The sequence below is a fragment of the Aspergillus japonicus genome (genome assembly GCF_003184785.1).
Source record: "Aspergillus japonicus CBS 114.51 unplaced genomic scaffold BO86scaffold_6, whole genome shotgun sequence".
NCBI lineage: Eukaryota > Fungi > Ascomycota > Eurotiomycetes > Eurotiales > Aspergillaceae > Aspergillus > Aspergillus japonicus.
In genome coordinates, this window is record NW_020291643.1 from 755,661 (window position 1) to 778,971 (window position 23,311).

Here is a 23,311-nt window from a genome sequence, read left to right on the forward strand (position 1 = left end):
GTCCCGGTGTGGTGTGGCGTGTGTGTATCTTCTCTATAAACGAAGAAAAGAAAACGGACCTCACATGGCTGCGTTCCGGCTTCCTGGCTGTCGTGGGGAATGGGGGTGGATTGGAGGGTACACGCGTGCTTTTCTATACCAGTGCTGCTTTCTGAGCATTTGCTTGTTACTCTGTTTTGTTGAGGGGGTAAAGTGTGAAAATCGAAGACGATGTTTTTGTTCTACTGTTATTGCTCTATGCAATGCGATTGTGGGCAGCCTTCATGGATAGGAACCTGGTAAGTCCGCAAGTCATTTATCCCTTGATTTCATGGTGGGCTTCTACAAGAGAATACAAGCGTAGCGACCGGGCAATTCATACAGTTTGAAAGCTTCCGCTTCCAGAGCATCATCAATGGCATGGGACATTGAAAAATAATGTTAATAGGTACAGTAAATGCCAGTCCGGAGATGCCTAAAAGATAGGCATGACACACCGGATACAACCAACCCCGAGAAGCAGCAATGAAGAGAAACAAATCCCTAGGTAACGCCCCTAAAGTTCAGGATGAATTTTAAGCAATTTCTTCGTCAACAAGACTGGGTATGTAATGGTGGTAGAACATGTAAGCTGTGGCAACCGTGCGCACTAAAATCCTGTACATATAATTGATCGCAATGCTCGGACGGCATAGAATACCTGGTGCAAAGAACAGACACCCTTGATTGAGTGTGTAAACGAAGTGTTATATGTGGTAGGACCAGAGATACCTGTCTCTTATCTCCATGCACCTCATGTGGAACGCTCGTATATATTGAGATAGAGGGGCAGCTGCCGTTTGCACCAGATAATCAAGTGTAAACGAAGTCGTATCATGTCGTGCCGTATCTTCTAGTGGGTTCCGACATGCTGGAAATAGCTGGGTCGGCAATCCTCCTTGGCTAGCCAGGGCTCACCGGCGTAGAACTTGGCCGGGGTGCAGCCAGAACACTTGGGGGAGGTGGGGCAGTTGTAATAGGGGATATGGTTGTAACCGATGTCTCGGAACCTAAGCATTGTGAGTTAGAGGATATATCATGGATGCGGTGGACACAATGCGAGGCCATCGACTCACCAATGGACCTTATTCTTATCGGCGAAGAGACCCAGACCGATAGAATGCACCGGAGCATCACCCCAGCGCTCGTAGTAGAAGCCACCCGCCCGGTCCAGGTGCTCAAAGTAGGCAGAGTACTGCTCGCCTCTGAAGAACTCCATATCGCCGATTTCGAAGTTAGACCAGAAGTGGCAGGTCGAGTATCCATTGGCAGCCTCCGTGTGCTCGGGTCGGAGCTGATCATCGGTGAGCCAGTTCATCATATTGTTCTTGTTCAGGTAGGTCGGGTTCGCAGCGAGGAACTTCTTGGTTTCGGGCCAGAGCGATGGGATACTCTCGGGAGCATCGAAAAGGTTGATCGTGAAGCCGTAGGTGAGGTTCCGATCCTCCATGTAGCGGAAGACGTCGTAGTCAACATCGCAGAAGAACTTGACCTTGGGTTCAACACGCCAGTAGTACCGATACTTCTGGAGGGCGGGGTGTTGGTAGAACAAGCCGCTGTTCCAGCGGCACATCTGGTGATACGAGATCTTGTCACTGTACTGAATTCCCTTCTCCTTCAACACTTCGGCGGACTCGCGGAATAGGTCCATATCAATCCACTCAGGGACCTCCCAGTGTTCCTTCGGCACTTGCTCTTTATGTCGACGTCAGAGACTTGTGGTACAATGCCTAGGTCGATCAGCGGGACATACCGTAGTAGCATTTTGCCTTCGTTTCCGCCTGCGTCAGCTTCTTGAATTCTTCGGTGAAGGGCTGGTCATTGAAGAAGATCCAGGGATAGTTGAATTTGCTATTCCAGGTGCGTTCAAGATCTCGAATGGTCGGGATCAATTCGTGGAGTTCTTCATTTCGGACAAGAGAGATGAGGGCCGCGTTGGTACGGGGAGATTTCGAGTTGCCGGGACTATAGTCGCCGTCGGTCACACGCCACAATTTACCCTCTGGCTCGCCAGTCGCTATTGAGGAAGGGAGAAGGGCATGTTAGTAGGAGATAGACAAGGTGAAAGAAGTGAAGGTGTTAGAACTGCGTAGACGTACGATCTTTGAGAGGATCGGAGGTGATACCCTCGTATGGTGTTGATGATGATGACGACGACCCCTTACTGATCAAGGTGGGTGTTTTGTTCACTTGGAAGATGAGGAAGAGGACGAGGATAATGCATGATGCAGCCAGCATCCGGATGGGTCTTGCGACAGCCATTGTGCCGGTCTGCAAAATCCCCACGAAAGGTGAAATGGAGGGGAAAGTGAGCAACAGGTGAGAATTGAGGCCGCAGGGGAGACTTGTCGCTACTTAATCAACTTATCGCCGCCTCCCGCCGCGAGACTCTCTTCCCTTCCAGACGGTCTCGTTCCAGTTTCCGCAACACCTAGCCGCTATTCCTTAATAGGCCTAGCATGGATCTATCCCGATCAATCATCTCTGCCGCTCGGTCGCCGACCTGCACCACTTCATCAGCGCCGCGTAACCAACTCAACGGCCTTGATGAAACCACAGGACGATGGAGAGCGCTCCTTTTCGTCTTTTCCTTAGTGGCTGTGCTGATATCCATAGATAAGGCGCTCAGGCTCGCTCATCTATGTTGTGCCCGCCATGGCTGCTACGGCCAACGTGAGCGCTCTACTAGAAAAGCTAATTGAGGCCGTCGCACAGGCCGACGCAAAGGCATTTGGTCCAAGCCCACTTTTACTTCAAGGGTGGGTGCTAACATGTCTTGTTTAGGACATACCGCGCTTTGCTGCCCTCAAGCGTCGCGCGGAGGACACAGTCAAAGCTGGTGCTCATGGCCGCACAGATCAGTTTGCGGTTGCCAACCACCTGGATGGACTGCAGGAGAAATTCCAAGTCCTCAACAAAGACGAGCTTGCAGATGCGCTCCATGACAGGCTGCTAGAGCTCAATGAGCACCGTAGCTCCTGGGCCCCGGAATTCCTTTCTCTGCTGCTGGAACTTGCGGATCGTCCGGCTCAGTTTTCACGACTGGACCGAATCCCAAAGCCGAAGCTTCAGGAGGAGGCCGCACCGCTCACTTGGTCTGACTTAGATGCAGCCGGGTCAGCATTTTGCGAAGAGGATATTTGGGAAGCTGTAGACTACGGAGCTGATTCTTCCGATGAGGAGATCGCATCTGTTTCGCTGTCAACTGACACCTACCGCTCGCGGCGACCTCAGACTTCTATAGCTCCAGAAGAAGATTATGTGATTCCAGATGCTGAACTAACATCTGGTGATGACGAAGAACTGGTAAAGTCGATCAAGCAGGCACAATTCTGGACAAGAGACACCCAGTCCGATGGGGATCACGAAGTAGTATCTTCTTGCGCCCTGACGGAACTTGAGGTTATCCGGGAAACAATCTTCATGCTGCAAGGCCTGCCTACGTCTATGTTTAGACGATCTAATGGCATTGTTGAAGTAGATCAGAACTACACTATTGCGCATTTATCGACTGAAACTCTCTCTTCGGTTCTACGATCCCTAAGTTCAGTCGGAACTCAAGTCGACATTCTCAGACTGTTCATCAGGATGCCACAAACTACCCCTTATATGCAAACCTTCCAGCGGGGACTGGAAGGCTGTTTGAGTAATCATGACATGTTTCTTTCAAAATCACAACATCAATACCTTTCTCCAACGTCAACCGCCTCTGTTAGTCTGCTGCAGCTCTCTGAAGATGTGTGCCGTGAGACTAGGCTACTCCTGATACTGTCAGACCTAGTCTCGAAGCTTGAGACAACGTCAGTGAATGCTTCCGTTCAATGTCTCGACCGTCTGTACGATGTAGTCTGCTTGACCCAAGCGACAGGTGACGATGAGGGGTTCGCGGTTCTTGCTGATCTGTTCTTTTCTTGCTTGGAAACATATGCCCGACCTATCCGTCTCTGGCTAGAAACTGGCAAACTAGAAGACGCAGCCAATGATGGATTTTTCGTCCACCACCAGCAGAAGAATGGTGATCTGCGAACCCTCTGGCATGACTGGTATACCCTCGATGCGCCCTCGAACTTCTCCTCTGTGCCTCAATTTATCCAACCTATCATGCAGAAAGTTCTGATTGCTGGCAAGAGCATGGTATTCCTGCGACACCTGAACATGAGTCCGGGTGATGAAGATTGCAGAAAAACATCCGTGACAATAGAGGACGTGTGCCCACCAGAATCCCCTTCATCTTACCTTCCTTTTTCTGTTTTGCTCGAATCTGCCCTACAGAAGATGGTGGAAGAAAATTACACTGCTACATCTGCGTTACTGAGAAGCAAATTTGACCAACAGTGCGGGTTGTGGGAGTCGCTTCAGGCTCTGGAGTACGTCTACCTTTGCCGAGACATGAGCATGTCTGGCATAATCGACAGTAAAATATTCGACCTGATCGATAGAGGGAAAGCGGCATGGAGCGACCGATATCTCCTTACAGAATTGGCGCAGAGTATTCTTGGTTCGATGCCCTTTATTGACCCGTCACGAATCATCGTACGATCTTCGACGGATGGACTAAACGGCGAGAAGGACAGCAGCCGATCGATGAACATGCTTAACGCAATCTCATTTGATTACATTCTACCATGGCCTGTTGCGAACATCATCCCGAAATCCGCGATCTATGAGTACCAGCGGATTTCCAGATTTTTGATGCAGATACGCAGAGCGAAGCATGCACTTGTTAAGCAGCGCTTGCAGCATAGCAATATCTATGACAAGATACAAGATACGAGGAACAACACGCTAAGCTATGCGCTGCGACACAACATGCTCTGGTTTCTTAACGCCATCTACAGTCACATGACAGACTTCGTCATTTCAACAGCGACCGCGTCGCTACGCAAGGCCTTGTCTGCCGCCAGTGACATTGATGGCATGGTCGAGGCCCACCATAGATTCATGATGTCTCTGAAAGAACAATGCCTGCTGTCGGACAATCTTGAAGCTATTCATCAAGCCATTGTCGTCATTCTCGATCTTTGTGTCCGTTTTTCAGAGGTCCAGGCCACGCGCTACGGAAGCGACCAGTCTCAATTCCGGAGGACTCTGAGGAATGCAGACACTCGCAATGATCCAGTTCTGGACCGCAAGCCCCGCAATCATACTGATGATGTCGATGATGACTTGAGTGACGAGGATGACGACGACTCCGATACCAACGACAATGAATCCGCTGACTCCTTTCATGAGTCGAAATATTTACAACAAATCAAAGATATAAAAGACCAGTTCGAACAGCTAGTTGCGTCTGTGGCGGCTCGCCTGAAAGGCATAGGACGATTTGACGGTCCACTGAGCTGGGATATGCTGGCTGAGAAGCTTGAATGGAGGAAGGCGGGACAAGTCATGATCTCAGGACCGCTGCCGGCTTTTTGAAAGGCATGGCGATGGCAGTTCACATGAGAATCAAATCAGAATTGAGTGCAAGTAGCACATTGCTACATATGACAATGCTAGGGCAGCCGGGACATCATTCAATCTACCTTCTCGAGCGGCTGCAATGGGGAGCTTCTACCCTAGGGGTCCCGCAATGGATTATGAGAGATGAGAATTTGCCGACGATGCCGAGTTTTCCTTTAGGTGTATTCCTCGGTACACAGGCAGTGGAGTTCCATCGAGGCTGGCACGGATCTGCAAGGCCACAAATCTCGAATAGAATCTAGCTTGGCCCATCCCTCCTCCCATATACCATAGACCGGGATCTGGCATGAATTTCACGTCAAATCTCAACAATCGTCATAACGTATCATGCAAAGAAGCAGAACAGACTACACTTACGGCCCATTGGGACGTAAACGCCCTTCAACTCAGCCTCCGGGTCAATACCCCAATAGTCCTCCACGCGATCGTAGACGTCTTCGCCGAAGAAGGTGCGGACCGAGTCACGGAGGTTCCCTGTGAACCCCGTCGCGAAGATCACAACATCCGCCGGAAGAACACTCCCGTCTTCGAAAAGAAGGCCCTCTTCTGTGTACGAGACTATCGGGCTGTCGGACTTGACTTTGATCTATTTGAAACCTAGTTAGCGCACTTTTCTCGCTCTTGATTCTACCTCTGACATGATCCCTACCTCGCCCCTGGCGATCATTGCCGATGACCCTGTATCCATAGAATGCCCACCAAGGCGCTGATTCAACTGATAAATCAGATCTCCAAACACTTCTACTCGGAACCCAGCGCGAACAAGATCCTGGAATCGCTCTGGCTCGGCCGCCGCCTGGGGATGCACGGCTGCCATGGTTATCAGACGCGCCACAGCCGTCGGGACGAGGTTCATCTCGCGGTCGGAGACTTCAGTAGGCGTCGCATCGTTGAACATGCCTGGCGTGCCATCAGAGCAACACTCTCAGACAAAACTGATGAAGACGGCACCAGACATAGCCTACCTTCCCATGCTCGCTGCAAGTATTCCCGAGGCAGAACATCTTCGTGTTATCACGGCTCATAAGCATAGAATTCATCTCATACTCAAGGAGCTTATCGGGACAACTTACAAGTTGTACTGCGCTGCACCATGGTGACACTTGAAGCCCCCGATGCGACCAGATCTTTCGCCATGTCGTGGCCTAAATTTTATCCGCATTCAACTGCAAGTCTCAAGAGAGAGGCTGACAGTGGACAGTCTGACTTACCTGTATTGGCTGAGCCGATCACCACGCCCCGTTTACCTTTCCATTTCTGCCCGTTCTTGTAATTCGCCGAGTGCAGGATCTCACCTTTGAAAATATCCTATCAGAGTTCATCAGCAGAGAGATAAAGTTCATGACGAAGACAGGCAGACGCACCTCGCCCAGAAATCGAGGCTTGCGAGGTGTCAACGCCGGTCCGCCAGTCGCAAGCACGACATGAGAGCAAGTGACTGACAGACGACGACTCGGCCGCTGATCATCTCCATACTGTTGAAGTCTCAGCGTCCACTTCCTCTTCATCTCGTCCCAAATTCCGGATTCCAGTTCGGTCGTCGTCCAGACATTCTAGATTCCGTCAGTGGTTGTTTCCCCAGTACGCAGCGCAAGGTAGCCGGGGCCCGACGAACAATCCCAAACCGCTGCGACCAGGACTCCAGTCCTTCCGCCAGCTGATCCTTGGTCAACCACTCCCCACACGAAGGGGGAAAGGTGCGCTCAAAGGGGAGATGAGACCAATTGCGAATGGTGTGTACTGTTGCCTCCGAGTTTAGCTCCGTCGTCAAACACCAGTCCCAACAAGCACTAAGTGCCGTACTTATTGAAAGAAAGACCTACACCTCAGCGAATCATACCTCCTCCGCCAATTATCCCCAACCCGCGCATTCCTCTCAATCACAATACACGAAACCCCCAGCGCCTTCAACCGGCCCGCCGTTCCCAGCCCCGAGTGTCCCGCCCCGACGACCAGACATTCAACGTCCATATTCTCGGTGCAGCGAATCTCATGGATGCTCTGCACCCCGGGACACAGAGAATCCACATTCGCGCGCCCGTGCAGTCCCTCAAGCATCGTGCACAGCATCCACACCCGATACTCCTCGTCCGCGGCCCGGACCAGCGACACCACCCCGGAGCAATCGGTCACCGGGCATGATCGGGTCTGAAAGACGAAGGGCACGTCGATCCAGCCGCATTCGGCGCTCAGGCAGACGGGCTTCGCGGCGTCGATGGTGACACGAAAGGCATGGGCTTCTCGGCTGGCGCGGAGGCGGTTGAAGACGTCGCAGATGGTGGGGGCGGAGTAGAAGGTTCGTAAGGTGCCGGTCAGCGCGAAGGTGTCCCGCCATACTGCGTCTTGGGTGAAGGAAGCGGGCGTGAGGTCGGTGCGAAAGAGGTCGGAGAAGCCCGCGATCTTGCGGATGTTGGTGTCTGCTGGGATGCCTGTTTCTGGGAGGGTGCAGGGGAGGTTCGGGAGGATGTCCCGGGGGTTGGTTTCTGGCATTGTGCTGGTAGTTAAGGTTTGTAAGTGTTGGAGGAAGTGAGGTGGGCTGGCTTGAAGATATATGTACTTCGGTCCCAGTATGACGGCATTTGCTTGTGCTGAACCACATCATTGGGTCTTGGTATCGCGCAGCTGCAGGCTGTTGCAGATGGAATCACGAGAGGTATCTTTATTGGCCTATCGACAGGTTCGCAGACGGAGGGTGACGCCCAATACGAATGGATTGGTTGGATCGCACTACTAAGAGCGACTGTAGGTACGCCAGTTTCAGCCTAAATGCGGATAACAGCACGTCGATCACAGCGGCACTGCATGCATGCCGGGAAGCAGGAAATCGATGGATGGGTGATGGTGAATGCAAGCTGCACGGCTGCGTATAAGAATGATAACATGGCTCTATTCTCGACTTGATGATAAGTGGATGTTGACCAAGTTGGTTGCAGACAATGTCGGAGGAGACATCACAAACTAAGTATATACAGGCATATGCATCAGTGGCAGACAAACATGCGAAACAATCATCGCTTCATGAACAAAAACCATAAAATTTCTCGCGGAACACGCTCCCTCAAACATCAGACGACACTTCCATCTCCGTCGCAAGTGGCACGAATTTGCGCGTCTTGAAGGCCTTCTCCGAGTACTTGTCCCCCATTCCGAGAAAGCAGTTGATCTGACTGGGATGGTAGTACTGCAGCACGACCATTGCCCCGAACATCAGGAGCGCGTCGAAGACATAGATGAACGCCTCGTGCTTCATGAGGTACCCGTCATACCCTTGCAGGTACTCCACCACCCTGACGATGGAACGGACGAAGATCAGAACACTCGAAACATAGAGGGCGACCATGTGCCGGCGCCACACGCCGGACAGCTCCATGGCTGTGCTGGTCGGGTTCTTCCGCATGCGCGACTCGAAGATGATAGCCGTGATGATGAAGAAGCCGAAGAAGATGATTTGGACGAAGAGACCGCCGATGATGACATGTTCTCCGGTGGAGGGGTCGTTGGAGTTGCTGACCATCAGTCCGGCGCCTGTTTATTGATCAGCAAGCTGTAGCAGAGTGAGGGTTGGGTTGTGGCTGCAACGCACCGGAAGCCTGCATCAAGAAGGAAAGCACATCGCCCGTCACGAAGATCTTGGTCATCCAGCTCAGGCGGATGACCGCGTGTTGCTCCGCGTGAACCATGCGGATGATACGGCCGAGGGTCATGTAGATGCTCGCGGCGAGGAAGGCGGGCGCAATGAGGATCAGGGCGCTCTGGATGATGTAGGGCCCTTGGGTGAAATCGGGGCTCTGACGCGCGGACAGCAGGCGACCCACGTATCCGATGGTCTCGACTGTTGGCCCGCACTGTTAGCTTGTCTGGATCTGGGCAAAGGATGGCATGCTTGACGTACGGATGCCTCCGATGAAGAAAGGGATCATGAACCATGACCGGGTCCGACTCAGCTGGTAGAAGTGCAGGAGGGTGCTGAGGCCAAACAGGACCACGAAGATGGCCGCGGCTGCGGTGGACGGCGCGTAATAGTAAAATGTGAATTCCATCGCCATTGTGTTGGTTGGCCAGCAAAAGAAGTATTGGCAGAAGAGATTCAATGGCGACTGGATTGCAAGAGAGAAAGAAGACAAGACGGAGGATTGCGCTCTGCTTTTATCTTAAAGGCTGTCGCCGTACCAGAAATCGCCGGCCATGGACCGGATCCATAATTAAGGCAGCAGTGGACCTCATTTTGCCTCAAATGCAGCGTAAATGATGGCTGGGGATCTGATCCTCGTGGCAATGTGTCGAAGAATCTAACGGGAAAAAATGATGCTTCGTATCTCGTTGCGTACTCCCGATTAGGAAAGGAGCGACAGGTTCAATAAGCTTATCCCCGGTCGCACTTCGTTTTCGTATCTTTACCCGTTCATGGTTATTTCTATTCCTCGGACAACGCACATCTCTTGTTAGAATCCATGGTACTAGATTTAAATCATTACATACTTCTTATGGACGAAGACACAAAAAGAAGAAAAGAAAATTCAGCTATCGTTTACAACGCCTCTTGAGCACGCTGCTCACGTTTCGCAAACTCATCCATGGGCGTCAGGTTGGCCTTGGATGGTCCCTCAATACACACTCCGTCGCAGCTAAACCGACTGCCGTGCACCGGGCAATCCCAACTCTTCTCCGTATCGTTCCAACTCAGCACGGCCTTCATGTGAGGACAGATAGCACTGTACTTATGCGCCTTGCCCTGATCATCCTTGTACACGGCGATCGGCTTGGCCGGGTTCTCCTTCATCACGCCGCCCGAACAAGGCGCGAGATCTTCGATGTCCTTGATATCGGACTGCATCCACCGCTTATACTGGGCATTGATCTGCAGATCATGCTTTATCATGCTAGGCATCGACTTCGCGATGCTCTTCAGTCGGTTGGGGTTGTACAACTGAGCCCAGGCGTTCTCAGTGCCCGTGATCTCGTCCGCGATCAGCTTGCCTGCTAGCACACCGTGAGTGAGTCCGTTCCCGCTATCGCCCGTCACAATATAGATATGGTGCTGGCCCTGGTTGCGGCCGATGAACGCCATATAGTCGACGGGCTCGAAAATCTGCCCGCTCCACCGGTAATCGACCGACCCGGCCTGGGTGAATCGCTCGCGCACCCAAGTCTCGAGCTCCTCAAACCGGCCTCCCGTCTCCTCCTGGCCGACCTTGTGATCGCAACCCCCGACCACCAGATAGTCATCTTTCGCATCACACTCCGTGAAGCGGATGTACTTGTACGCCTCCGCCTCGTCATACAGAAGACAGTCCTCGATTGACCCCTTCGGCACGCGGATGGCAATGCAGTACGTGCGCATGTACTCCATCTCGGCGATGACGCTCAGCTTCTGCAGGGGGACGCACGTGGCCTGGACGACGTCGTTGGCGGTGATCGTGTAGCCGTTGAACGTCTTCACCTGGACGAGATCCTTCTCCTCGACGGACATCATGCGGGTATGCGTGAAACACTGGAAGTTGGGCTGCTGGCGCAGCCATTCCAGCACGCCGACAAAGTACTTGGTTGGGTGGAAGGTGGCCTGGTCGGCGAAGACGGCCGCGTCGCGCTGGTCGATCGCGCCGTCCCAGCCCTTCACGGCGAGTCCCTCGTGGTACGAGGCCGGGAGGCCCAGCTGCTGGGCCAGATCGACCTCCTCCTTCAGCTCCGCGATCTCCTGGTCGTGCTTGGAGTCGCCGCGCGGGTACTGCGAGATCTCGTAGGCCGGCAGCGTGCGGTATTCGCAGTCGATGCCCAGGGACTTGGAGATCTCCCCGACGCGCTGGATGGCCCAGGTGTGGCTCTCGGCCGCGGCCCGCGCGCCCTGGGACCCGTGCTTCTTCTGGATCTCGGTGTACCCGTCGTCGAGCGCGTTGGACAGGTGGCCGCTAGTGCGGCCGCTTTCTCCGGAGAGGACATTGCGGGCCTCGATCATGGTAACCCGCTTGCCGCGGTTGACCAGCTCGTACGCGATGGAGATACCGGCGATGCCGGCCCCGACGACGCAGACGTCGGTTTCAACGTTCTCATCCAGGGCAGGGAAGTGCGGGTACTTGGAGTAGGGCATGTGGCGGACCCAGACCGGGTCCGTCTCGCCGGAGGTGTTCATGAACTGATGGGAGTGTTCCGCCATGGTGGCCAGCTTGCGGGAGGGCGAGGTGGTAGTGGACGAGTATCGAGAGACGGCGAAGAGCAGCTGGTAGTTGACACGTCTGAAGGTGCTGTGTCGAATTGCTCTATGGCATGTGACGCTGTAGAGGTTCAGAGCTTGAAGCATGGCCGGAGCAATGCAGTGAATTGGGAGTCTGTTGCATGAGCGGTTCTCCGGGTGGTCGGCATGGAGTGCATATAAGTTTGGGCTATACTGAATCTCATCACGATGACCTAACGGTAGAACCAGCTTCGAGACGCTGTTTGTACGCCGAGAAGCATGACACAAACATGACAGGTGTAACAGAACTGCGTTCTTGTCGCTGATTGCTGGGATACATTACCCGGACACGAGAGAGGTAGTGGGTAGGCTGCGAAGATCTCCACAGAACAAGGTCAGGTTGGCCAGAAGCATACGGAGGGGATCTGATCGTTCTACGGTTTGATTCGATGGACCATTCGTGTTCTAAGTTCCTTGATCTTCGTTCCCCAGATTGCATCCGGCGATTACGCGCCGTAGGCTAGGGTGATGGGTCTCCAGTGCAGAAAAAGCCGGAGACCATACCAGCCAGTCAAGAAGATACTCGACTCAATCAAGGTCAACTTGCTTGCTTCCAAGTTGAACCAATTTTCCTCAATTGTGGTCTCTGCAGGGAAAGATTGATAACGGGAGGCTGCGATAGGTCGATGGCTGGATGGGGGGATGACATCACAGTGACCGGCTTCACCAATCAGTCGTGACGCCATTCAGTGCATCTTATCTTATTCATCCATAACCTTATTGATTTTATAGTTGTTCTTGTTATCCAACACAATGCTAATAGATATTGTCACAACCAGTAATAAGAGTCCCGTTGTATAACAATCACTACAATGCCCTAACTCTACCAACCAGCAACCTCCCTCCCCACAATCAACCACTCCGGCCTCCACGCGGTAACGCCGCCATCTCCGTCGGCAAACTCCCGGGGATCCAGCATGGCTCAAAACGTTTCGGCGACTACGTACGACGCCAATTCCCAAGTCCCAATTCCCAATCCCCAATCGCTCAAATTCCCAAACCATTTCCACCCCCAAGCCCTTAGACTACTCGATCCACCCCCCTACTCATGATATCAATGAAATGAATACTCGGCCATATTCTATTCTCAAGTGCAAAGTGCAAGAGGTGTGCGGAGCCATATATGGAGAATTGTGGTTAATCTAGGGATGCGAGGAGGGCGACAGGCTGATATCTTTTTTTTTTTTCTTTTCTGGTGGATGGTGGGCGGCAGCGATTTGCGAATGGGGCACGACGTTGATGCTTTACCAGCGGGAGGGGAGGGTGGAGAAGGCGGATGTGCGAGGGGAGTATTTGATATCTGCATCCCCCTTTTCGAGAAGCCTTTGCTTGGAGTGGGCTCGATTGGGATTTCTTGGAAGAGTTGATGCTGGCAGACTGGCAGACTGGTGTTAGGGCTCGCTGTTCTGGAGGATGATGCGGGAGGAGCGCTTGTCGGGACGGGGACAGGAATAAAAGCAGGGCTTTGGGCTGGGAGGAGATGGGTTTATTGGTTTGGGGGGTGAAGGGTTTGTTCGACTGCATAGTCATAGTAATATTGATGTTTTGGATTGGGGAGGGTAACGGAGGATATATACAGGTACGTATAGGACTATTAGACTAGATTCCCGGGATTAATCAGCTTGAGCGCGCAGCTCACCCATCTCCGGCTCTAGAAAGGATAGTGGAGGAATAATCCACTTCAAGTTCAACTCAAGTGTGTTAATCATCAGACATCATATGCAGTATCTAAAAGCGCTAAGAACAAAAAACAAATACAAGGGTATCTCGAATCACATCATACATCACAGCACAAACCACAGTCCACAATCCACGACCACAACCTCGTCAAGTCACAGACACCAGCCAAGCACAGACTGATCAAACCATCATCACCCCCTTCCCCTCCTCGTCCCCCTTCTCCACCCGGACCACCGGCGACGCCGCCAACGCGCTCCGACTCCGCAACCAGGGCCCATACCGCCAGAACACCACGGGGATCGGAATGAGCACCGTGGCGATGCACCCGAGCAGGGTGCCGGCCCACTGCACGCCCAGGTTCTGCATCAGCTGCCGCGAGAAGAGCGGGAAGGCGCAGCCGACGGCCGAGCGGAGGATGGTGTTGGCAGCGATGGTGGATGCCGCCCTACTTTTCGTTAGTGGACAGTTCTCAGATGGAGTGAGGTGGAGAGGGGTCCGTACAAGGTGGGATAACAGTCGACGATGTAGTTGAAGCATTGCAGGAAGATGCAGAAGATGCCGAAGCCCGTGAGTACGCCCGAGGCCATGGGGACGAGGTAGTGGATGTTGGGGTTGTAGCCGGTCCAGCCGAGCCTATCCAATACCCAATATTAGTGGATGCGGGGAGACGCAACGGGGAGTATAGTCTGGTGCATGGAAGAGAAATTCGGAGGGGCAGGAAACATACCAAAACATGCCGCCGGCAAAGGCCACCGCCCCGACAATGGCAGCGGGCAACCGCCACTCCGGCACGGGGACGTCGCCATTCGCGGCCAGCTTGCGCTTGTAGTCGCCCTGCAGGAACAGCACAAACACGCCGCCCAGCAGCTCCCCCAGGATCAGCCCGACAAAGGCCAGGCCCCCGACGCCGGCGCTCATGCCGTACACCCCCTGGAAGATGACGGGGTAGGCGCCGAGCAGGGCGTAGATGAGCCCGTAGATGAAGCTGATATACAGCGAGATCAGCAGCAGGATGGGCTCGGTGGCCAGCATGGTCAGCGGGCGGGTGAAGTTGTTGCGGACGAGCTCGTGGACGTCGACCTCGACCTCGTCCTGCCGGGCGTGGATGCCCCAGTTGCGGGTCTGGCGGCGCAGGAGGGCGGCCTTGCGGACGAGGATGACGGGGGCGTAGGTCTCGTCCAGAAACAGCGCCACCAGGACGAACCCGGCGAAGACCATGATGGCCGGCAGGTACAGGGTCCAGCGCCAGCCGAGGGCGCTGGTGGCGATGAAGCCGCCGACGAAGGGCGAGGCGAAGGGCCCGATGAACACCGCCATGCAGAAGATCGACATGACGATGCCGCGCTGCGCGTTGTTGAACAGGTCCGCGAACACCGCCGGCACGATCGAGATCGGGCTCGCCGCGAACAGGCCCCCGAAGAACCGGCACAGCATCAGCGTCTGCACGTCCTTGCCCGTCGCCGACGCGATCGTGAAGATCCCGCACCCGAACAGCCCCAGCCCCAGCGGCCCCCGCCGCCCGATCAGCTCCGACGCCGGCGCCCAGATCGTCGGCCCCGCCGCGAACCCCAGCACGTACAGCGTCACCCCGAGCGTGCTGACTTCCGTGCTGATCCCGAATTCCCGGCTCACGCCCGTCGACGCGGCGGAGAAGATGGCGCTGGTGAAGGAGGCGGCGAAGGTGGAGTAGCAGAGGATGGCGACGAGGATGGATCTGGGGAACGGGGAAGGTTTAGTGAGTGCCAGCTGGGAGGTTTCATGATCTGATCGGTTTCGGTGGCATGCCATACCTCCGGAGAATGGACCAGTTATACGGATGCATGGGATCCTGGGCGCCGTCGAACTCGACCACGTACGTCTCCGGGTCCGGCAGCAGAGGCGGATACTCCTTGCCCGCGCCCATGGGCAGCCATTCCTCGCGGGGCACGGGGGGTCGCGTCGACCCTACCGTCGCCTTCTGCTGCAGGCGATAGGTGTTGATGCGGGCCAACTCCAACGAGTCCGGGTGGTGCTCGTCGTCCGCGTGCTGGGGCTCGTCGAAGGACGACGAGTAATCGTCACTGGTGCTGTCCACGGGCGTCGTCGCGGAGAAGTACTTTTCATGGTCATGATCATCGTGGTGCTCCATAGCGAGTGGAAGATGCCGGGGCTCCGGAGTGTGGGATTGATCTCGTATCGTTGACACTGAACCAGAGAGAAAGAGAAAGGACACAGCATAGTAGGCAGGCCCTGATATATCTACTCAGCGCTCCATCACGACTCCACAACACCCCCCAACCCACTTGTCGCGATGTGTGTTTCCACTTTTATCCCTCATATCTAGACTAACGACGACAAATTTTCCACTGGCTCCGCCCCGTGGTGCCATGATCAATGTCGTGGTCTATCAGATTCACTGCTCACTGCTCACACCAGGGTAGGTTGTCGCGGGCCGAGAACTGGTTCTGGTTTCTTACTTCACGTTTTGCTCCATCTCTTTCCGCGGGGCCTGGATGTCGGAACCTCCAGCCACATCTCCGAAGGAGCTTGTTCCGCAAGTGCCCAATCAGAGTCGTTGTCACGAAATCTGCAGGACGGGTACCTTCGGAAGTGTGGCTCGTGTCAGGCACACCCGCGCGGCATTGTGGCGGATCCCGACGACAACCGAGGCTATCCGCAACACACTAGTCGTGCAGAGATTTGATCTATAACGGTGGTCCTTCCAGCAGACTGAGAAGAATCTGATTGTACTGTACAGTCCCCGAGACCCCAGAGATAAGAGCACCGTTGCAGCTGTCGGGCAGCAGGATTCTCCTGCTCGGAAGAATTAGGGGCCACTCAAACACACTGCTTGCGCGGTTATCCTCGCTGTTTTTACATCACCGGTCAGCCACGCGGTTGCGTCTTGTCTAGATCTTTCGAGGCATCATGGAGGATAGATTGCAGGATTATTCTGGTTGCGTCATGCGTTCCTACACCATCTGGATGATATCACAGAGAACAATTGAACAATTATCGGGGGCCTATGTTCATTACTCTGAAGTCAATGACAATGCCATTGTCGTGTTTTGCGGTCACCTACGGCCAGCTCATTAACTCGGTAATGCCATGCCATGCTTATCCTTAGTTTAGTTCGTTATCGAGTATACACGTATGTATGTAGTCCGTCTGGCCCCCACGGCGCTGCCTGCCCTAAAACTCGCCAGGGCCCTTGCCGAAGTGGCCCCCGGTCGGTACGGTCAACCACGGCACCGAGTTGGTATCATCCGTGTCCGACCCGACATTGTTTCCCCACCAGCTCAGCGTGATCCCGTTATAAGTCAGCGCAAAGAAGATGATAATGGTCGCGATCGCCGTGCCCGTGTCCATGGCCGCCTGCAGCAGATCTGTTCGTCATGAGGAAATTAGCGCGATTCATCATTCTGCAGCCAGAAACAACCCCGACTCACAGTTGTACTTCTTCCACCACAGGAAGGCCCGTTTGCGGATGAGATGCATGAACACGTATCCGAAGATGAACCAGAGAGAATATTGCGCTGCAGCGGTCAGTATGTTGACACCAGAGAACAGGAAAAGGGGGCACAAACTGGTGTTCGCAGGCGGGATGTTACCCGCGCCATTGAAGAAGATGGGCACGTTGATGTACTTGACCCAGCTGTTGGGGTAGCGGCGGTAGATGAGCCACACGGCCACAGTCACCACGGGCTAAACACGAAGTTAGGTACGTCGACACTGAGGATTGGACAGGACTTACGCCGATGAGGAAGAAGTACATAAGCGCGTTGTACACCTGCCCGGACTGGAACATGCGCTGCGGGCCAATGGTGCCCCAGATCAACGAGGCGTTGTACATAACCTTAGCACCGGCACAGGTGAATTTCTGCGTGTTCTTTGGGTCGCATAGCCCGGTGATATTTCCCATCATCCAGCGAAAGACTAGCGCGTGTCAGCTTGTGGTTTCACCTGAAATGGCAGAGAGAACATACCGCCGGTCTGGGTCATGGTGGCTAGGATGCTGGAATAGATCTGGGCGAAGAAGAGGACCCGCGGTGGGATTTTCTGCTCCAGTTAGGGTCGGCAGTCAAACAGGCTGGAGGACCCTCACCATGTATTGTCCCAACTTCAGGTCCTGTGCGAAATCCATTCCATGCTTGACCGAGTTATACCCATAACACTTGACCATCATGTTCGCGATCGGCTTTCCAGGCCAAGCATAGCCCGCAATCAGTTCAGTGATGATGTTCAAGAAGACACGCTGGTTGGTGGTTCCCTCGAGGATGCCCTCGGGAACAATCAGGAAGACGCACATGCCGCAGCACACGACGATGAAGCCCCACACGGGGAGCCCGGTTTCCCAGTACTTGACGGTGAAGATGCCCAGCCCGGCCGTGACGACGAACAGAATCCCATACCAAATATCAGGGACCTCACGATAAGCATGCATGAGCCTCCGATGGATATCCTCACCGCCATGGCGGGAGTTCTTGAATTTGGCCCAGATCTCCGAGCCATTGTACAGATAGGTGTGCACAACGACGGCCGTCACAGCGGCGAACGAGAGACCGTAGGTGAGCGAGTAGGACATGGAGATATACATGGGTGAGTACTGTTCGTACTTGCTGAGCACGAAGTCCAGGTTCTCGTCGACGACTCGAGTAACGTTGTAGGAGCTTCCGGTGTTGTCGAAGGTGGAAGAGGAAAGCAGGGGGAGGCTGTGAAGAACATTAGAAAGTACTACCAGATCGGCAGTTGATGAGCTGACTCACTATGCACTGTTCCAGACATTTGTGTAGTACAGAATAGGCGAGAGGAAGAGATAAAAGAAGACCACCACCGCAAAGGCATTGCAGGTGATATAGAAGGGGGTCATGAGGGGGTAGCCTGCATAATTGATCTGAGTCCAGTCGAGACTGATCGGGATCAATCCCAGTCCAGAGTTCATCTGCGCATGTGAGTCCCAACCCGACCAACGAAAGGATCGGAAGAACACTTACCCCAAAGATGGTGTTGACCTTCTGGTTCTTTGGGGCGATCCAGGTGGCAAAGGCGAACGTGCTCAAACTGGTCCAGATGTAGTCTGGGAACCAGTAGATCACAAAGCCGATGGCAGTGAAATAGGCAAAGAAGCGATAACGGCTCATCTTCCAGCCGTTGACTGTTGCGCGACTTTCCGGTTCATGGAGTGCTCGGAACAGCACCGTCGACGACAGCGATGACGGCCAAATCAGGGCAGCTGGATAGACGAGCCAGCGACGCGCAAGGCCAGCGAGCCCAAAACTGTTTTAGTTAGACAGGGTCACCACCAGCGACGGGAGCAAATCTCACCCTAGCATCTGGGACGTCAGGAGGTAGATAAAGGCGAAGCCTGCCCCAAAATCACGATTCCAGTATTGGGGCATCGTGATGGCTACAAGAGAGCCCGAGGCATATGCCGTGCTGGCACTAATGTTGACGCACTATTGATGGCAAGTCAGATGAGCCTACAAAACGGCTAGGAGATCGCGCCAGAAACTCACAATAGTGATTAGAGCATGCTCCTTGATGCTAAACTTCCCGGGATTGATGTCGAACGTAAATCTGCCCAGGGGAACCCTCCACCGCGGAAGCTTCTCCCATGCCCTGCCAACCGGAAAGACCAACAGCTGAGCCACGACATATTGGAGAGTGAGCGATGGCTAGTATTGTTAGTCTTTGCCCTCATGCGCAGAAAGAAGCAAGCGGGACGCACATAACGGAGACTGAAGAATTGATTGACAGCCGCGAAAATCATGACAAACACTGTGGTCAGCACCCAGGCGCGCACCGCTGCAAAATATCAGTATGGGTCCAAAACCAACTTCAACACTCTGGTGTACTGACTGTTGCATGGCGTATTAGGATCATCCGTGTTAGGAACACAAGCAGCTACTTCGGGAACTGCGCAGCGTGTAGGCGATCAGTATGTGCAATGCATTGATCGAACGAACCGCGCCCATCAGAACCACTTACATGGTGATTGATCGCCATCGACATTCCAGGTAAAGGCCTCAACTGCAGTGACTTCTCGGATCTCGGCAACGTTCACCTCCTCCTTCTCCTCGTTGCGCTCCAGGCTACTCCCATCGCCGTCTACTCCTGCCAAGTGTGTCTCAATCTCATCCTTGGGCTTGCCGGTGGCAACGACTTCTGAAGCCATGGTGGTGAGTTTGAAGCGTCACAGCGATGAACCCGAACCAAGGGGCGACAGTATGCGACCGAGCCGACCGTCAGCCATTTATAGTAGACGATGGATTCGATATCTAATCGCCACCGCGGGCGGACGCTGCACACTGTCTATCGTGCAGCAGCGATACAGAGAAGAAGGGATGCAGGGCTGCAATAGTTGGAGGGCGTCTGCAGATGCTGGCTTACGATAGACCCACCCGATATGGCAACAACGCCTAAAAGCACACCATCCGCCCTAGACATTTCCCTGCCACAGCCCAGAGGTCTTACTCCTTACCTAGTACTCCGTACTCATGCAACCCTTACTTCTTGCTTTAATGCATGGAAAGGTCATCCTGAAGTCTGTTTTCATTCACCTCTTTCGATTGTAACAGGGCAGATATTGAGACCGCTCCATATAGAGGGCTTATCTAGCTTGCCAGCCAAGGTCAAGATAGTAGGAGACATTCTGATACCGCTCTATGCTTGATTGGCCAAGCAAGGCAGGTATCAGAACGGACAGCAGGTGGGTAACGCTGTACATTGCATCCGGGCCTGGCGGGCGGTTTTGCTTGCGTAGTTTAGTTGGATTCTCAACAACTCAAGCTGATAGCACGACGAACCACGAGCGTCGCACGCCATCCAAAGCGGAGTCAACTATGCTAGTTGCCGTCAGACCACCATGCAGCCATCAACCATCTACCCCACGTAAGGAGGAGGAGGAGACAAGCATTGACACGGCGAGTGGAAGGTCTTTCCGCCTGCCAAGAGTGGTGGTGCAGTCCAGCGGCAGCCGTCGTGGCAACAGATAAGCTCGTGGCCAGCCCGTGAGGCACGGCTTGTCATACCCCGCTCGGAATTCCCCGAGCCCGATAGAGAGAGAGAGAGATGGGGGATAGAGGCCTCAATTGGAAGACGATAGTTCACGCATGTCAGATGATGGTGGTGGTCATCCAAGGGAAATGGCATGCTTGATGCATCGAGGGCCAAACGTCATTTGGGGCGTATTTTGCGATGCAAAGTCTCTTCTGCCCTATGAAAGTCAGAGCAAATGTTGTTGATTGTTTTTCACGCCTCCAAATGGCGTGCTAGGAGAAGGAGCCTAGAGGGATGGTGAATAGACCAGTCGATGAATTGCTGCCTCCAAAACAAACCAACTGAGCTAAATCAGAGCTTCGACCGGGCCGGCGAGAGGCACCAATCAGCGAGCCAGGTTTACGGCTCGGGCCAGATGCTCCGGACCACCCCATAATAAGCATAATCACCGTAGCCCCTTAGCAATTAGACCGTATCTATTTGACCCCATCTCAAACTCAAAGACCATGATTCGTGCCTAAGCTACGGAGTACTCAGTATCTTTATTACACAATCAGTCTTCCTGAGATGGCAGCCTGCCGCTTGATCTTTTTCCCCTACTGCGGGTCCGGCGATCGGAACCCAGCGCTCCGGAATCGGCCTTGTCAAGCCTCGGTTTATTTACATGGACTTACAGACGCATAGCGTGGTCTGAGTCCGAAAATAGGCCCTCGAGGCATGAATTTATGGAGAGAAAGAAATTATATATTGGCTTGAAACTCCGTACAGATTACGGGCCTAGCCTGTCATGGCAAAAATGCTATTTGCATGATGCCTTCCTGGATTGCAAAGTAGATCACTACCTATATATTACTGGAAATTAATGCTTCAAAGCACCACAGAGGAGAAGTTTGAGGTTCAATATTATGTCCATCATTTTGAAACTGCCATCATTTTGAAACTGTTTGACTTCGATGCACAATTTACATATGGCTTTGTTCAAATGACGAATATTTCTACAAGCAGTCTTGGGGATGGTAGTGGAAGGGACGGAGGTAGCACCACGCATAAGTTAACAGCTGCATCAATTAGCATGGGGCTACTGTGGCAACACCGACACCAATCCAATGCATAACCCACTCTAGCTCATCAAATAAGTCCTGCAGGGTCCATGAAGACTGAGAGCAACCTCAGAAACAAAGGATGTCGATCGACAGCCCTATCACAGAATTCTACAGTCCTGATCCATCCCAGCTGCGGAGATAAGCTCGGACGTAAGATCGGCGCACGACAAGGACACCGACGGCTGTTGATCTGTGATCGGCATGTCATTTGTACACCCGCGGCGGATTTTGTTTTGGGTTGCACAAGAGAACTAAGAAATAAGAGAGTCGAGAACATGGTCTCATTTATTCTGAGATTCTGACATACTGTCAACGACCTCGTCAAGTCGAATCAAGCATCTGTTGATTGCTCGGCTGTCTGGCGTTCGTCTTGGCATTTGCGGAAATATCCGCAGCTGCAGGTGAGATGAACACGACAGGGCAACCACACGGGCTTGTAATTTGGTAAGTGACGTAGCAAGTCTCAGCCACGATCCGTGTTTGAAACCGACTTCATTAAATGCCTTCTGTGCACAGTATTCAGCAATTCGAGCGTTAGGCTTGGCAGCCGGAGTTAGCTGCCATCGACTTATCTCCTACGGAAATAACCTCCAGGCTGACGCGAGGAGATAGTGAGCATCATCCGTGATGAAGTATATAAGGAGTGCTTCCGCCCCAGAAATCAAGTGACTACAGTCTCACATTCACCATCACAACCAAAAGCCAATAGCAACAATGGCCAACAACACAGACCTCAAGATCGTCTTCGGCGCCATGACATTTGGCAAGCCCAGTACGCATCCACCCACCTTGCACTAACCAAACACAACCCTAACCGAGAGATAGACACCCTCGGAGCGCGCGTCTTTGACAACGCAACAGCATCGACCATCCTAGACACCTTCCAAGGGCACAACCACCGCGAGATCGACACCGCGCGACTCTACGGCCACGGCTCCTCGGAGGAAATGCTCGCCGCCCTCGACTGGCAATCCCGCGGCCTGACCATGGCCACGAAGCTGTACCCGAACGCGGGCAGCCAGGTCCCGAACGTGGAGACCTACACACACAAACCCGAGGACGTCCGGCGGGGCCTGCTGGACAGCCTGCGCGCCCTCGACACCCCGACGATCGACCTGTTCTACCTGCACGGGCCGGACCGCAGCGTGCCCTTCGAGGAGACCCTGCGCGAGGTCAACCGACTCCACGCGGAGGGTCGCTTCGCGCGCTTCGGCCTCAGCAACTTCATGGCGTGGGAGGTGGCGCAGATCTGCGAGATCTGCGCGCGCCACGGCTGGATCCGCCCGACGGTCTACCAGGGGGTGTACCACGCGCTGCAGCGCAGCGTGGAGGCGGAGCTTGTCCCGTGTCTAAGGAAGTACGGCATCGCGCTGTACGCGTTCCAGCCCCTGGCCGGCGGGTTCCTGACGGGGCGGTACACGCGCCAGCAGACCGAGTTCGAGGCTGGGTCGCGGTTCGATCCGACGATCGTGCAGGGAGCGGTCGCGCGGGGCCGGTACTGGAATGATACGTACTTTGATGCCCTGGAGAAGATCCAGGAAGTGTGTGGGCGGTTGGGGCTGACGGTGGCAGAGGTGGCGCTGCGGTGGTTGAAGTATCATTCCGAGTTGCGGGCGGAGCTGGAGGATGCGATTATTGTCGGGGCGAGCAGTGTGCGGCATCTGGAGGAGAATCTGGTGGATCTGGAGAAGGAGCCGTTGCCGGAGGAGGTGGTCAAGGTGCTGGAGGAGGTGTGGGGGTTGATCAAGGGGGTTACGCCGAAGTATTGGCACTGATCTTGAGGTTGGGGTTTATGTTCATCGAGCGTTGGGATAGCGTTGTATAGCATTTCATAGCGAAG

General features: G+C 53.9%; 8 protein-coding genes across 8 annotated transcripts; 2 read left to right on the forward strand and 6 right to left on the reverse strand.

Annotated features, from left to right (window-relative positions):
- Window positions 1-380: 380 nt before the first annotated feature.
- BO86DRAFT_331883 (glycosyltransferase family 15 protein) lies at window positions 381-2,366 on the reverse strand. The gene is made up of 4 exons (XM_025668762.1): window positions 2,118-2,366; window positions 1,772-2,035; window positions 1,095-1,713; window positions 381-1,028 (listed from the first exon to the last, which is right to left on the reverse strand). Exons 1-4 carry the CDS (start codon window positions 2,278-2,280, stop codon window positions 872-874), a joined length of 1,203 nt encoding a protein of 400 aa, XP_025531296.1. The 5' UTR covers window positions 2,281-2,366; the 3' UTR covers window positions 381-871.
- A 307-nt stretch (window positions 2,367-2,673) lies between these two features.
- On the forward strand, window positions 2,674-5,759 carry BO86DRAFT_438887 (putative gamma-tubulin complex component GCP5; the record flags this gene model as incomplete). Its single annotated transcript, XM_025676137.1, has 2 exons — window positions 2,674-2,691; window positions 2,803-5,759. 2 exons carry the CDS (start codon window positions 2,674-2,676, stop codon window positions 5,434-5,436), a joined length of 2,652 nt encoding a protein of 883 aa, XP_025531297.1. The 3' UTR covers window positions 5,437-5,759.
- On the reverse strand, window positions 5,281-8,130 carry BO86DRAFT_331890 (putative flavin-containing monooxygenase). The gene is made up of 9 exons (XM_025668763.1): window positions 7,305-8,130; window positions 7,097-7,221; window positions 6,846-7,034; window positions 6,693-6,789; window positions 6,555-6,626; window positions 6,447-6,485; window positions 6,131-6,381; window positions 5,839-6,067; window positions 5,281-5,762 (listed from the first exon to the last, which is right to left on the reverse strand). The coding sequence occupies exons 1-9, from the start codon at window positions 7,969-7,971 to the stop codon at window positions 5,596-5,598; spliced, it is 1,836 nt and encodes a 611-aa protein (XP_025531298.1). The 5' UTR covers window positions 7,972-8,130; the 3' UTR covers window positions 5,281-5,595.
- Window positions 8,131-8,539: 409 nt separating this feature from the next.
- BO86DRAFT_355327 (RTA1 domain-containing protein) lies at window positions 8,540-9,575 on the reverse strand (the record flags this gene model as incomplete). Its single annotated transcript, XM_025669615.1, has 3 exons — window positions 9,374-9,575; window positions 9,065-9,313; window positions 8,540-9,006 (listed from the first exon to the last, which is right to left on the reverse strand). The coding sequence occupies exons 1-3, from the start codon at window positions 9,525-9,527 to the stop codon at window positions 8,540-8,542; spliced, it is 870 nt and encodes a 289-aa protein (XP_025531299.1). The 5' UTR covers window positions 9,528-9,575.
- Window positions 9,576-10,009: 434 nt separating this feature from the next.
- BO86DRAFT_355328 (FAD-dependent oxidoreductase) lies at window positions 10,010-11,849 on the reverse strand (the record flags this gene model as incomplete). Its single annotated transcript, XM_025669616.1, has 1 exon — window positions 10,010-11,849. Exon 1 carries the CDS (start codon window positions 11,774-11,776, stop codon window positions 10,010-10,012), a length of 1,767 nt encoding a protein of 588 aa, XP_025531300.1. The 5' UTR covers window positions 11,777-11,849.
- Window positions 11,850-13,570: 1,721 nt separating this feature from the next.
- On the reverse strand, window positions 13,571-15,806 carry BO86DRAFT_355332 (MFS transporter; the record flags this gene model as incomplete). The annotated part of the gene is made up of 4 exons (XM_025669617.1): window positions 15,181-15,806; window positions 14,118-15,104; window positions 13,892-14,023; window positions 13,571-13,835 (listed from the first exon to the last, which is right to left on the reverse strand). The coding sequence occupies exons 1-4, from the start codon at window positions 15,516-15,518 to the stop codon at window positions 13,571-13,573; spliced, it is 1,722 nt and encodes a 573-aa protein (XP_025531301.1). The 5' UTR covers window positions 15,519-15,806.
- Window positions 15,807-16,544: 738 nt separating this feature from the next.
- On the reverse strand, window positions 16,545-19,635 carry BO86DRAFT_407224 (oligopeptide transporter). The gene is made up of 13 exons (XM_025674244.1): window positions 19,358-19,635; window positions 19,229-19,285; window positions 19,098-19,174; window positions 18,886-19,044; window positions 18,695-18,825; window positions 18,364-18,646; window positions 18,136-18,311; window positions 17,475-18,081; window positions 17,356-17,428; window positions 17,124-17,305; window positions 16,957-17,074; window positions 16,819-16,905; window positions 16,545-16,755 (listed from the first exon to the last, which is right to left on the reverse strand). Exons 1-13 carry the CDS (start codon window positions 19,542-19,544, stop codon window positions 16,562-16,564), a joined length of 2,331 nt encoding a protein of 776 aa, XP_025531302.1. The 5' UTR covers window positions 19,545-19,635; the 3' UTR covers window positions 16,545-16,561.
- A 2,314-nt stretch (window positions 19,636-21,949) lies between these two features.
- On the forward strand, window positions 21,950-23,246 carry BO86DRAFT_438917 (aldo/keto reductase family protein; the record flags this gene model as incomplete). Its single annotated transcript, XM_025676138.1, has 2 exons — window positions 21,950-22,243; window positions 22,297-23,246. The coding sequence occupies exons 1-2, from the start codon at window positions 22,186-22,188 to the stop codon at window positions 23,244-23,246; spliced, it is 1,008 nt and encodes a 335-aa protein (XP_025531303.1). The 5' UTR covers window positions 21,950-22,185.
- Window positions 23,247-23,311: the final 65 nt, after the last annotated feature.

Excerpts from the sequence above, each read along its gene's own strand:
- BO86DRAFT_331883 (XM_025668762.1), bottom strand. The coding sequence starts at position 2,280 with ATGGCTGTCGCAAGACCCATCCGGATGCTGGCTGCATCATGCATTATC. Across the intron at positions 2,036-2,117 it reads CTCCGATCCTCTCAAAGATC|CGACTGGCGAGCCAGAGGGT; the intron begins GTACGTCTACGC and ends CTTCCTCAATAG. Across the intron at positions 1,714-1,771 it reads GAAGGCAAAATGCTACTACG|AGCAAGTGCCGAAGGAACAC; the intron begins GTATGTCCCGCT and ends GTCGACATAAAG.
- BO86DRAFT_331890 (XM_025668763.1), bottom strand. The coding sequence starts at position 7,971 with ATGCCAGAAACCAACCCCCGGGACATCCTCCCGAACCTCCCCTGCACC. Across the intron at positions 7,035-7,096 it reads GGTCGCAGCGGTTTGGGATT|AATGTCTGGACGACGACCGA; the intron begins GTTCGTCGGGCC and ends GACGGAATCTAG. Across the intron at positions 5,763-5,838 it reads CGTTTACGTCCCAATGGGCC|ATCCCGGTCTATGGTATATG; the intron begins GTAAGTGTAGTC and ends AATTCATGCCAG.
- BO86DRAFT_407224 (XM_025674244.1), bottom strand. The coding sequence starts at position 19,544 with ATGGCTTCAGAAGTCGTTGCCACCGGCAAGCCCAAGGATGAGATTGAG. Across the intron at positions 18,312-18,363 it reads AGGTCAACACCATCTTTGGG|ATGAACTCTGGACTGGGATT; the intron begins GTAAGTGTTCTT and ends TCACATGCGCAG. Across the intron at positions 18,082-18,135 it reads AATGTCTGGAACAGTGCATA|CCTCCCCCTGCTTTCCTCTT; the intron begins GTGAGTCAGCTC and ends TGTTCTTCACAG.